The sequence below is a fragment of the Anomaloglossus baeobatrachus genome, chromosome 11 (genome assembly GCF_048569485.1).
Source record: "Anomaloglossus baeobatrachus isolate aAnoBae1 chromosome 11, aAnoBae1.hap1, whole genome shotgun sequence".
Classification (NCBI taxonomy): Eukaryota; Metazoa; Chordata; class Amphibia; order Anura; family Aromobatidae; genus Anomaloglossus; species Anomaloglossus baeobatrachus.
The window spans coordinates 47,637,768-47,650,247 of NC_134363.1; the positions used below are offsets into that span (position 1 = coordinate 47,637,768).

Genomic DNA, 12,480 nt, shown 5'->3' on the forward strand with positions numbered 1-12,480 from the left:
CAGGACGACCTCTCCGCGGCAAATGATTTGGACCGCTTTTGCAATCGCTTAAGGTCGCTCAAAAGTGTTACACGCTGCGATATCATTAACGACGCCGGATGTGCGTCACAAACACCGTGACCCCGACGATAATTCATTAACGATATCGTAGCGTGTAAAGCCCGCTTTAATCCTCCCGGGCCCCCCCCGACGGCTTATTCCTTCCGCCCCCCCGACGGCTTATTCCTTCCGCCCCCCCGACGGCTTATTCCTTCCGCCCCCCCCGACGGCTTATTCCTTCCGCCCCCCCCCCCGACGGCTTATTCCTTCCGCCCCCCCCGACGGCTTATTCCTTCCGCCCCCCCGACGGCTTATTCCTCCCGGCCCCCCGACTGCTTTTTCCTCCCGGCCCCCAGACTGCTTTTTGCTCCCGGCCCCCAGACTGCTTTTTGCTCCCGGCCCCCCGACTGCTTTTTCCTCCCGGCCCCCCGACTGCTTTTTCCTCCCGGCCCCCCGACTGCTTTTTCCTCCCGGCCCCCCGACTGCTTTTTCCTCCCGACCCCCGACTGCTTTTTCCTCCCGGCCCCCCGACTGCTTTTTCCTCCCGACCCCCGACTGCTTTTTCCTCCCGACCCCCCGACTGCTTTTTCCTCCCGGCCCCCAGACTGCTTTTTCCTCCCGGCTTTTTCCTCCCGGCCACCGACTGCTTTTTCCTCCCGGCCCCCTATACATTCTTGGATCAGCGAGCTCACAGCAGAGAAAGGGGAATAGACTACTACCAGATACTTAGCCGCAAAGTCAGAACATAGGATCGGCATGCTGAAATTCAACATGCCTAATCGTTTTTTTGTCCACCTTTAGAAGGGAATAGGTTCAGAATTTTTATTAACACGTTTTAAGATCCTCAACCCCTTCACGACAAATAACATCCAATCATATGCGCCGCCTGCGGCTGTTAACATGTTACATGATGCTGTCATTCTCAGCAAGGTAACATGATCTCGGAGTATTAATGGGTTGACATCACAGCCAAGGGTCTGCTGAAAACCCCCTCTCCCTGTGCTTGTCATGATGAGTCCTCTGTTTAGCTAGCGTTCATTGGAGTTTGTGATTTTCGCAATACATAGCAGTGCTGACGCACCACTATGTACAGTACAAGCAATCAGATGATTGAAAGTTTCACTCCCTTAAAGGGACTAACAAATATAGCAAAAATAGAGAAAAAGAAGGGAATTTTGTTTACTTACCGTAAATTCCTTTTCTTCTAGCTCCAATTGGGAGACCCAGACAATTGGGTGTATAGCTATGCCTCCGGAGGCCACACAAAGTATTACACTAAAAGTGTAAAGCCCCTCCCCTTCAGCCTATACACCCCCCGTACTGCTACGGGCTCATCAGTTTTGGTGCAAAAGCCAGAAGGAGGAAAAAATTATAAACTGGTTTAAAGTAAATTCAATCCGAAGGAATATCGGAGAACTGAAACCATTTAACATGAACAACATGTGTATACAAAAACAGGGGCGGGTGCTGGGTCTCCCAATTGGAGCTAGAAGAAAAGGAATTTACGGTAAGTAAACAAAATTCCCTTCTTCTTTGTCGCTCCTAATTGGGAGACCCAGACAATTGGGACGTCCAAAAGCAGTCCCTGGGTGGGTAAATAATACCTCATAATAGAGCCGTAACGGCTCCGTCCTACAGGTGGGCAACTGCCGCCTGAAGGACTCGCCTACCTAGGCTGGCATCTGCCGAAGCATAGGTATGCATCTGATAGTGTTTCGTGAAAGTGTGCAGGCTCGACCAGGTAGTTGCCTGACACACCTGCTGAGCCGTAGCCTGGTGTCGCAAGGCCCAGGACGCTCCCACGGCCCTGGTAGAATGGGCCTTCAGTCCTGAGGGAACCGGAAGCCCCGAGGAACGGTAAGCTTCGAGAATTGGTTCCTTGATCCACCGAGCCAGGGTTGATTTGGAAGCTTGTGTCCCTTTACGCTGGCCAGCGACAAGGACAAAGAGAGCATCGGAGCGGCGCAGGGGCGCCGTACGAGAAATGTAGAGTCTGAGTGCTCTCACCAGATCTAACAAGTGCAAATCCTTTTCACATTGGTGAACTGGATGAGGACAAAACGAGGGTAGGGAGATGTCCTGATTGAGATGAAAAGTGGGCAAGGCAAATGGCCAGGGAGAAAACGCCTGAGCAGAGCACCACGACAGGAATATTTTCCACGTCCTGTGGTAGATCTTGGCGGACGTTGGTTTCCTAGCCTGTCTCATAGTGGCAATGACCTCTTGAGATAATCCTGAAGACGCTAGGATCCAGGACTCAATGGCCACACAGTCAGGTTGAGGGCCGCAGAATTCAGATGGAAAAACGGCCCTTGAGACAGCAAATCTGGTCGGTCTGGCAGTGCCCACGGTTGGCTGACCGTGAGATGCCACAGATCCGGGTACCACGACCTCCTCGGCCAGTCTGGAGCGACGAGGATGGCGCGGCGGCAGTCGGCCCTTATCTTGCGTAACCGTCTGGGCAACAGAGCCAGAGGAAGAAACACATAAGGAAGCTGAAACTGCGACCAATCCTGAACTAAGGCGTCTGCCGCCAGAGCTCTGTGATCTTGAGATCGAGCCATGAATGTTGGGACCTTGTTGTTGTGCCGTGACGCCATTAGGTCGACGTCCGGCATCCCCCAGCGGCAACAGATCTCCTGAAACACGTCCGGGTGAAGGGACCATTCCCCTGCGTCCATGCCCTGGCGACTGAGAAAGTCTGCTTCCCAGTTTTCTACGCCCGGGATGTGAACTGCGGATATGGTGGATGCTGTGGCTTCCACCCACAGCAGAATCCTCCGGACTTCCTGGAAGGCTTGCCGACTGCGTGTCCCACCTTGGTGGTTGATGTAAGCCACCGCTGTGGAGTTGTCCGACTGAATTCGGATCTGCTTGCCTTCCAGCCACTGCTGGAACGCTTTTAGGGCAAGATACACTGCCCTGATCTCCAGAACATTGATCTGAAGTGAGGACTCTTGCTGAGTCCACGTACCCTGAGCCCTGTGGTGGAGAAAAACTGCTCCCCACCCTGACAGGCTCGCGTCCGTCGTGACCACCGCCCAGGATGGGGGTAGGAAGGATTTCCCTTTCGATAATGAGGTGGGAAGAAGCCACCACCGAAGGGAAGCTTTGGTTGCTTGAGAGAGGGAGACGTTCCTGTCTAGGGACGTCGGCATCCTGTCCCACTTGCGTAGGATGTCCCATTGAAGAGGACGCAGGTGAAACTGCGCGAAAGGGACTGCTTCCATTGCTGCCACCATCTTCCCCAGGAAGTGCATGAGGTGCGTCAAGGGGTGTGACCGACCTTGAAGGGGAGATTGTACCCCTGTGTGTAGTGAACGCTGTTTGTCCAGCGGAAGCTTCACTATCGCTGGAAGAGTATGAAACTCCATGCCAAGATATGTCAGCGATTGGACCGGTGTCAGATTTGACTTTGGAAAATTGATGATCCACCCGAAACTCTGGAGAATCTCCAGAGTAACGTTGAGGCTGTGTTGGCATGCCTCTTGAGAGGGTGCCTTGACCAGCAGATCGTCTAAGTAAGGTATCACTGAGTGACCCTGAGAGTGGAGGACCGCAACTACTGTAGCCATGACCTTGGTGACAACCCTTGGGGCTGTCGCCAGGCCGAACGGCAGTGCCGCGAACTGAAGGTGTTCGTCTCCTATGGCGAAGCGCCAGAAGCGCTGATGCTCAGGAGCAATTGGTACGTGGAGATAAGCATCCTTGATATCGATCGATGCTAGGAAATCTCCTTGGGACATTGAGGCGATGACGGAGCGGAGGGATTCCATCCGGAACCGCCTGGTCCTTACGTGTTTGTTGAGCAGTTTTAGGTCCAAAACAGGACGGAAGGACCCGTCCTTCTTTGGAACCACAAACAGGTTGGAGTAGAAACCGTGACCCTGTTGCTGAAGAGGAACCGGGACCACCACTCCTTCTGCCTTCAGAATGCCCACCGCCTGCAGAAGAGCCTCGGCTCGCTCGGGAGGCGGAGATGTTCTGAAGAATCGAGTCGGAGGACGAGAGCTGAACTCTATCCTGTAACCGTGAGACAAAATGTCTCTCACCCAACGGTCTTTTACTTGTGGCAGCCAGGTGTCGCAAAAGCGGGAGAGCCTGCCACCGACCGAGGATGCGGTGTGAGGAGGCCGTAAGTCATGAGGAAGCCGCCTTGGTAGCGGCACCTCCGGCGGTCTTTTTAGGGCGTGATTTAGACCGCCATGTGTCGGCGTTCCTCTGATCCTTCTGAGGCCTTTTGGACGAGGAGAATTGTGACCTGCCCGCACCCCGAAAGGACCGAAACCTCGACTGTCCCCTCCTCTGTTGGGGTGTTTTTGGTTTGGCTTGGGGTAAGGATGTTTCCTTTCCCTTGGATTGTTTGATGATTTCATCCAATCTCTCACCAAACAAACGGTCGCCAGAAAATGGCAATCCAGTTAAGCACTTTTTGGAAGCCGAATCTGCCTTCCATTCCCGCAGCCACAAGGCCCTGCGTATTGCCACCGAATTGTCGGCTGCAACCGCCGTACGGCTCGCAGAGTCCAGGACAGCATTAATAGCGTAGGACGCAAATGCCGACGTTTGAGAGGTTATGGACGCCACCTGCGGCGCAGACGTACGTGAGTGCGTCAATTTGCGCCTGACCAGCTGAGATAGCTTGGAGTGCCCATACGGCTGCGAATGCTGGAGCAAAAGACGCGCCGATAGCTTCATAGATGGATTTCAACCAGAGCTCCATCTGTCTGTCAGTGGCATCCTTGAGTGAAGCTCCATCTTCCACTGCAACTATGGATCTAGCCGCCAGTCTGGAGACTGGAGGATCCACCTTGGGACACTGAGTCCCGCCCTTGACCACGTCAGGGGGGAAAGGGTAACGTGTATCCTTAAGGCGCTTGGAAAAACGCTTATCTGGACAAGCTCGGTGTTTCTGGACTGCCTCTCTGAAGTCAGAGTGGTCCAGAAACATACTCTTTGTACGCTTGGGAAACCTGAAACGGAATTTCTCCTGCTGAGAAGCTGACTCATCTACTGGAGGAGCTGAGGGGGAAATATCCAACATTTCATTGATGGACGCAATAAGATCATTCACTATGGCGTCCCCATCGGGAGTATCAAGGTTGAGAGCGGCTTCAGGGTCAGAATCCTGATCAGCTACCTCCGCTTCATCATACAGACAGTCCTCTCGCTGAGACCCTGAACATTGTGATGATGTCGAGGGGATTTCATAGCGAGCTCGCTTAGTCGGTCTGGGGCTGCGGTCCGTGTCAGAGACCTCACCCTGGGATCCATGAGACACCCCGGGAAGACATTGCTGTTCCAACTGAGGTGGACCATGGTGCAGTGATTCCACAGTGCCCCTGGCTTGAGATGCCGGCCTGGACTGCAAGGCTTCTAATATCTTAGCCATAGTCTCAGAAAGTCTTTCAGTAAAAACTGCAAACTCCGTCCCTGTCACCTGGACAGTGTTAACAGGTGGTTCTCCCTGGGCCACCCTTAACAGAGGCTCCGGCTGAGAAAGTGCCACAGGGGCCGAGCATTGCACACAATGAGGGTCAGTGGAACCTGCCGGCAGTATAGCCGTACATGCTGCACAGGCAGCATAGTAAGTCTGTGCTTTGGCACCCTTGCTATTTGTGGACGACATGCTGTTGTCTCCTCTGAGCAATACAGGAGGGTAAATAGCCACAAATCAACAGTGCACCCTACAGTGTAAAGTATAGTCTAGAATCATATAATCTATAAGTACACTTCTGCACTAGTGGGGCCAGCACCACAGGTGCTGCTTACCGCCTGCGCAAAGCGTTTGTGTGGGCACCAGAATTCCTGCCTGGGTCTCTTTGAGCTTGTCTCTCCTCTCCAGCGTTAGCAGAGCTGAGAGGAATGGCTGCCAGCGTCCTGGGGAGAGGAGGGAGCCGTGGGCGTGACCCAGAAAAGTGCGGGAACTGGTGCCCCACTGTGCAGAGTGAGGGGGTGGAGTATGCAAAGCATGCTCCAGCCCTCAGTGCTGCCGACCTGTACAGCGTCCCGCCCTTCCCCTGACTGGCAGGGCTGGGGGCGGGAAAAGAATGAGACTAGGCCGCAGAAGCCGGGGACTATAGTTATAAGCGCGGCCGCCGTATAAGCGCGGTCGGCGCGGAAGTCCCCGGCGCACTAACAGTCCCAGCCGCGCCGCAGGCATAACCATGGCAGCGGCGGTCAGCGCGGCAGTCCCCCTACACAAATACACTCAGCGACGCTGAGTGTATAGTGGCACACATGCAGCCAGCGCTGCTGTCCCCGGTGCACTAGCACACCCAGCAATGCTGGAGTGTTGCTGTGCGCAGTCCCCACGGGGACACAGAGTACCTCCAAGTAGCAGGGCCATGTCCCTGAACGATACTCGGCTCCTATCCAGCAGGGTCCTCAGGAGCTGTGGATGGAGCACGGTCTCCTGTGCCTGGAGACCGATGGGATCCCACTTCACCCAGAGCCCTAATTGAGGGATGGGGAAGGAAAGCAGCATGTGGGCTCCAGCCTCCGTACCCGCAATGGATACCTCAACCTTAACAACACCGCCGACAAAAGTGGGGTGAGAAGGGAGCATGCTGGGGGCCCTGTTATGGGCCCTCTTTTCTTCCATCCGACATAGTCAGCAGCTGCTGCTGACTAAGCTGTGGAGCTATGCGTGGATGTCTGACCTCCTTCGCACAAGGCATAAAAACTGATGAGCCCGTAGCAGTACGGGGGGTGTATAGGCTGAAGGGGAGGGGCTTTACACTTTTAGTGTAATACTTTGTGTGGCCTCCGGAGGCATAGCTATACACCCAATTGTCTGGGTCTCCCAATTAGGAGCGACAAAGAAAAAAAGTTTAAAAAATGACTGTCCCCCGATACATGATGTTGGGGAAAAGACGAAGTGAACAGTTGGAATCTCCATGCCTGATCCTTTTGCTTTCAGGGACAGAGGAGGGGCAGGGGCTTTTTCCAATGTACAAAGGCTCAGCCGAGCCCTAATGGGGGTGGGGGGTTAAGAGCAATTGTTGACCGATGCTATGAGGAATGACATCAAAATTTACCAACAAATGCACCAAAATTTACATGCATCCGGGTAGGGGGGTCAGGGTTGTGTTGCAATAAACTAGAGGGGTCTTTTTGGTATTTCCGTCTTGCCGTGTATACCTTGTACAGCAGCTCCTTCCGGTACGGCGGCCTGGAACTTCAGTTCCCCATTGGGTCCGGCGGCGGGAGCTCCGGGGGCTTCAAGCTGCTGCGATTTCTTCTGCTCCATCTGGATTACAGCCTTAAAAAGAAAGACAGGGGAAGTCTTAATTATATCCAACCACTTCATCCGACGTCTCGCCCTCTGAGGAAAACATCGCTTGAAACGCGCGTCGGGGTACAACACTATTCAGGACTTGTGACCATCCTAAGGTATTGAACCCCTATAATGATTTATATAATTTGGACTTATCCATATATTTTTGGCACTTGTTAAGTTTGGGGATGACCTTTAGTCACATTTATATCTCGGATATACATAACCTTTACCATCTGGTCACTGCACTAGGCACTTTATAAAACTTGGCAATCCGTGGCTAATAGTTGGGAAATTAATACGGTCCAGTATTTATGTTTTTTATTTTTTTCTGCACTTGATATTTTTAATGTTAAAAATTAATAAAAATGTATATTTTATATTATTAATTTGTCCCTATCCCTTTCATTTGAATCTTTGGGGAGTTCTTATTGGGGGGGTTATTGACCTGCATCTTAAAAGAAAGATGGGGGAAGTCTTAATTGTATCCAACCACAACATCCCACGTCTCGGCCAAGGGTTTGATCTGCGCCGGAAGCAAATATTAGACCAATCCAACAAGGACGGAGGAGATCGGTACAAATGGCGGAAAAAGCTAAGAAGCTCAAATCTGCACATTGCACAGGGGAACGAGCAACCCCCGCTGATCAGAAGACATGGGGGAGTCTGGTTGGTGCAGATGCCCCCCTGCCCGGCACTGGATGCCCACCTCATTACGTACCTGCTGGTACTCCTTCTTCTGGGCATCCAGCTCAATCTGCCTCTGCTGAAGGACCTCGTGCTCCTTACGTAGCTCCTCCGCACGCTGGATTAAGGCGGCTTCCTGGGTGGCCAGGTCCTGCTCGAATCTGCGCAGCTCCTCCTCTGTGTAAATCTGGGACTCGTCCACAGTCTGAAAAAGAAGAAAAATGGTCGGTGATGCACAGTTTTGTTTTGTTTTTTTTTGCAGGATATTGTCGAATTGTTCCCTATTTGCTTTATTGTGAGCTCTTATCAGATGATTTATGATCACATCAAAGTTCAGCTCAACTTTGATGTGGTCGGTGGTCAGAAATTCACCCAAACCGTCGATCACAATGAGTTCACTGATAGGATTTCAGTTAACTCATTCTACAGCCAAAAAAGTACACATAAGCAGTGACTTTTTTTTAATGAAACCCAACACCAAAAAGTAGTATAAACCAGAAATACATATAATAAAGTATAAAAAAAAAGCCTATGAAGGTGAGCATATTATTAAAGAGCTGCAATGCAGTAACTTTCTCCAATCTGCTCACTGAAAACACATGGACGCTCGACTAAATAGAGTGTGCATGTGTATGGGGAGGAGGGGGGAATAGCTCTTAATTGTGTATAGGTGCATTTAATGTGAATCTGGATGCCAATCAAACACAATTGATTTTCCAGGGAGATCTCCATCCCCAAATCAACAGGGGAAGTAAATACCGTATTTTTTGGACTATAAGAAACACTTTTCCTCCTAAAAATTTGGAAGGAAAATGAGGGGTGCGTCTGATAATCCAAATGTAGCTTATCGGGGGTGATGGCGAGGGGTGCAAGAGGCAGGGGTGATGGCGAGGGGTGCAAGAGGCAGGGGTGATGGCGAGGGGTGCAAGAGGCAGGGGTGATGGCGAGGGGTGCAAGAGGCAGTGGTGATGGAGAGGGGTGCAAGAGGCAGGGGTGATGGCGAGGGGTGCAAGAGGCAGGGGTGATGGCGAGGGGTGCAAGAGGCAGGGGTGATGGAGAGGGGTGCAAGAGGCAAAGGTGATGCTGAGAACTGCGGGAGCCTGTGTTGAGGGCGCCTATGCTGAGAGCTGCGGGGCGCCTGTGCCGAGCCAGGGCCACAGGGCGACTGCCGAGCCAGGGCCGCGGGGCGCCTGCGACGAGCCAGGGCTGCGGGCGCCTTTGCTGTGGCAGGGGCTATTCTGAAAATGTTGGCAGTGTGGGTTTCAAATAATGTTGCCCAGAGTCGGCACATGCACAGATGGAGCTCTCGGCTCAAGATCTGCACACGCACTGCCTCCAGGCGCCATCTCTTTTTGAAGCTCGCACCGCCAACAGTTTGTCGATGTTGCCTGCCTCATAGCACCCGCAGCGAGTATCTGGGACACCCGCCGCACCGCCCGCAGAATTGCCCTACTCCACCACCACCCCTGCCTCCTGTGACCCCACCACCACCGCTGCCGCCCTCTCCCCCAGTCAATATGACTTATTTCTGTCCTCCCCTCATCTCGGTTCCTCTTCCTAAACCTGACACCTCGGTGACCATTCCTAAGGATTTACCATCAATGTTTAACATTACCCAACTTTAAGCCTCTGGATTTAGCTCCTCACCTCCCATCCTCCGGCCTCATTAAACTCTTTTCTTTCCGTAGACCTCAAGAACTCTTCCAGGGTCACCAAGCGATCGTGATTTGCATCCACCTAGATAAGAAAAAAAAAATATCCAATTTTACTTAATCATACTTGATGTCAGATGGAATAAGTAAAAAAATATCTTTACTCGGCTGACTTTAGACCTAACATCCGGGTGGTCCTCACTTTACTCTGCACTGACGTTCTAAAACGTCAATGGAGAGTAATCAGTGTTCAGCCGCGAGGGATGGGGAGCCAGGAGTCAAACACAGCCAGACTTCCCGTAGAGAAGGCAGAGATGGTTTATTACTCTCTCTGCCTTCCTGATTTCTTTAGACCCAACACTGAACAAGTGCTTTGTATATTGATTAGAAAGCTCCACTTGGAGAACCCTTATTAAAGAGAACCTAAAGCCATGGCCATAATGATGCTGATGAAATGAACACCTACAGTGAAGAAATCCAATCTTCACAAGGACTTCATCTGTACATCACTCTGCACTTCATCCGTGCATTGGGGTGGGGACTTGGGGCATAGGGTTTTCTGCTTCCCCTCCTCGCTGCCTGCCTCCTCTTTATTCTACAGGTCCACTGATTATTCGGTGACCCGACTCCTTTTTGAAATTCGGCGCTGCCATGATTGCAGTTGGCAGCGCATGCGCACTGTGATTCTGCATGCATCTGTAGGTATTCATTAAAATGGTGGCGGATGCGGCGCATGCGCAGACCAAGATTTCAGCTTACTAACCTCTTCATTAAGATGAAATCTCGATCTGTGCATGTGCTGCCACGGCGCCACTTTATTGAAGGCCCTTGCACAGTGTGATTCTACAAACTGCCTTCAATAAAATGGTGCCAGATGCTGCGCATGCGCAGACCAAGATATCAGTTATCTAACCACTTCATTAAGAAGATATCTCAATCTGCGCATGCGCTGCCATGGTGTCATTTTATTAAAGATCCCTGCACAGTGTGATTCTACAGGCTGTCTTCAATAAAATGACGCCAGATGCTGCCCATGCGCAGACCGAGATTTCAGCTTACTAACCTCTTCAATAAGACGAAATCTCGATCTGCGCATGCGCTGTCACAGCACCACTTTATTGAAGACCCATGCACAGTGTGATTCTACAAACTGTCTTCAATAAAATGGTACTAGATGTGGCTGGCGCATGCGCAAACAGATTTCAGTTCACTATCCTCTGCATTAAGAAGAAATCTCGATCTGCGCATGCGCTGCCATTTTATTGAAGACCCATGCACAGTTTGATTGTACAGACTGTCTTGAATAAAAATGGCCAAGATTTGGCGCATGCGCAAATAGACATTTTGGCTTAACAAAGCGGTCATTAAGCTCAAATCTCGGTCTGCGCATGCGCCGCTATTATATTGGAAAACCTGCAGACTGTCTGCATTATCACACTGCGCATGCACTGCCCAATGCTGAATAATCAGTGACCTTCAGAAGAAACAGAGGTAGGTGGAGAAGAAGACGACCCTACCCCCAAGTCCTGCTCCGATGCACAGATGACATCATCATGAAAACTTTAGAGAAAGACTATTCAGCAACTGAAACGGGCGTCGGGTCTCCTGTGCTAAACTGACCCTCTCATAGGCTTGTAAGTGGCTGTCGATTTTAGGTCAATAAACCTGCAATCGATACCGACATTGCAGTCTGTTCTCGGTCAGTGAATGTTGTACCTGAGAAACTAACCTGTGAAAACATCAGACCTCTGCTGATAAAGAAAATCTTCATTTTTGTTTTCCAGTTTTATGTTACTAGAACTTAATCCCAGTGTAAATGAAACTCCTACAACTTTCTTGTAAACTTTGTTTACATTTTTCCATGATATCTGTGCTTGCTGTCAGTGAATGAGAACACTGTTGTTTATTAGCAGCAGTGAACCTGTACACGCGGGGTCTGGCTCTTGTGAATATAAGTTAAACATCGGCAGTTAAAAACTGGCAGTTAAACACAAGCAGCTAAACATCGGCAGCTAAATACAGACAGTCACACAAGTCTTTCCAGTCATCTGCTACAATGTATCAGTGAGGACCTCAGGTCTATGCTGGGGCGATGGGCAGTAGCGTATAATAGAGTTGTTATCCCTCATCCCTTTAATGGCATATTTGCACTTTCCGTACATTTTTCATGACGTGCTCCCTCATCCGCAGCCGCTCTTCCTCCATTTCCACCATGTCATCTTCTTCATTCTTTGGGTCGTAGACTTTCTCCAGCTAAGAAAACACAAAATAAAAAATACAAAATTATTCACACCCCCTTTAAAAGTAGGAAATAAGACTTCAAGGCTCACGGTCTATAAAGCTGTAAGATTAGAAAAAAAAACAAAAAAGATCCTTTTTTTTCTTTCCCACCCATCTGCAAGAATAGCGCCACTCTTGTCGAGAGGCTGTGCCTGGTATTGCTGGTCATTCATATTAATTATGGTTGGTATAAAATAGATTCTCAGGACACATCGGCAACATATGTTATCTGTACACTCGGAATTTCCTCTTTTGATTACCCGGCCTGGGGCAACGAAGTTGTTGCGGTGCGACGCACCACACCTGACGTTGCGGTGCGACGCACCACACCTGACGTTGCGGTGAGACGCACCACACCTGACGTTGCGGTGAGACGCACCACACCTGACGTTGCGGTGAGACGCACCACACCTGACGGTGCGATGCACACCTGATGTTGCGGTGCGATGCACGCCTGGCGTTGCGATGCACCCCCGACGTTGCACCAGGCCAGGTAATCTAAATAGGAGCAACAGATGCCAGTAGGGAAGAGGAGACTCTCAG

General features: G+C 51.0%; 1 protein-coding gene across 2 annotated transcripts in view; it reads right to left on the reverse strand.

Moving 5' to 3' along the window:
- The window catches only part of NUCB1 (nucleobindin 1), a 47,062-nt gene that overhangs the window by 3,636 nt on the left and 30,946 nt on the right, over window positions 1–12,480 (reverse strand). The window contains exons 9-12 of one of the 2 annotated variants that reach the window (XM_075328798.1): window positions 11,818–11,910; window positions 9,653–9,742; window positions 8,040–8,210; window positions 7,183–7,303 (exon numbers count right to left, since the gene is read on the reverse strand). In XM_075328798.1, the coding sequence (XP_075184913.1) occupies window positions 7,183–7,303; window positions 8,040–8,210; window positions 9,653–9,742; window positions 11,818–11,910 (475 nt within the window). Of the gene's footprint in view, window positions 1–7,182; window positions 7,304–8,027; window positions 8,211–9,652; window positions 9,743–11,817; window positions 11,911–12,480 lie in introns of both variants that reach the window. The other variant, XM_075328797.1, reaches the window with a different exon arrangement.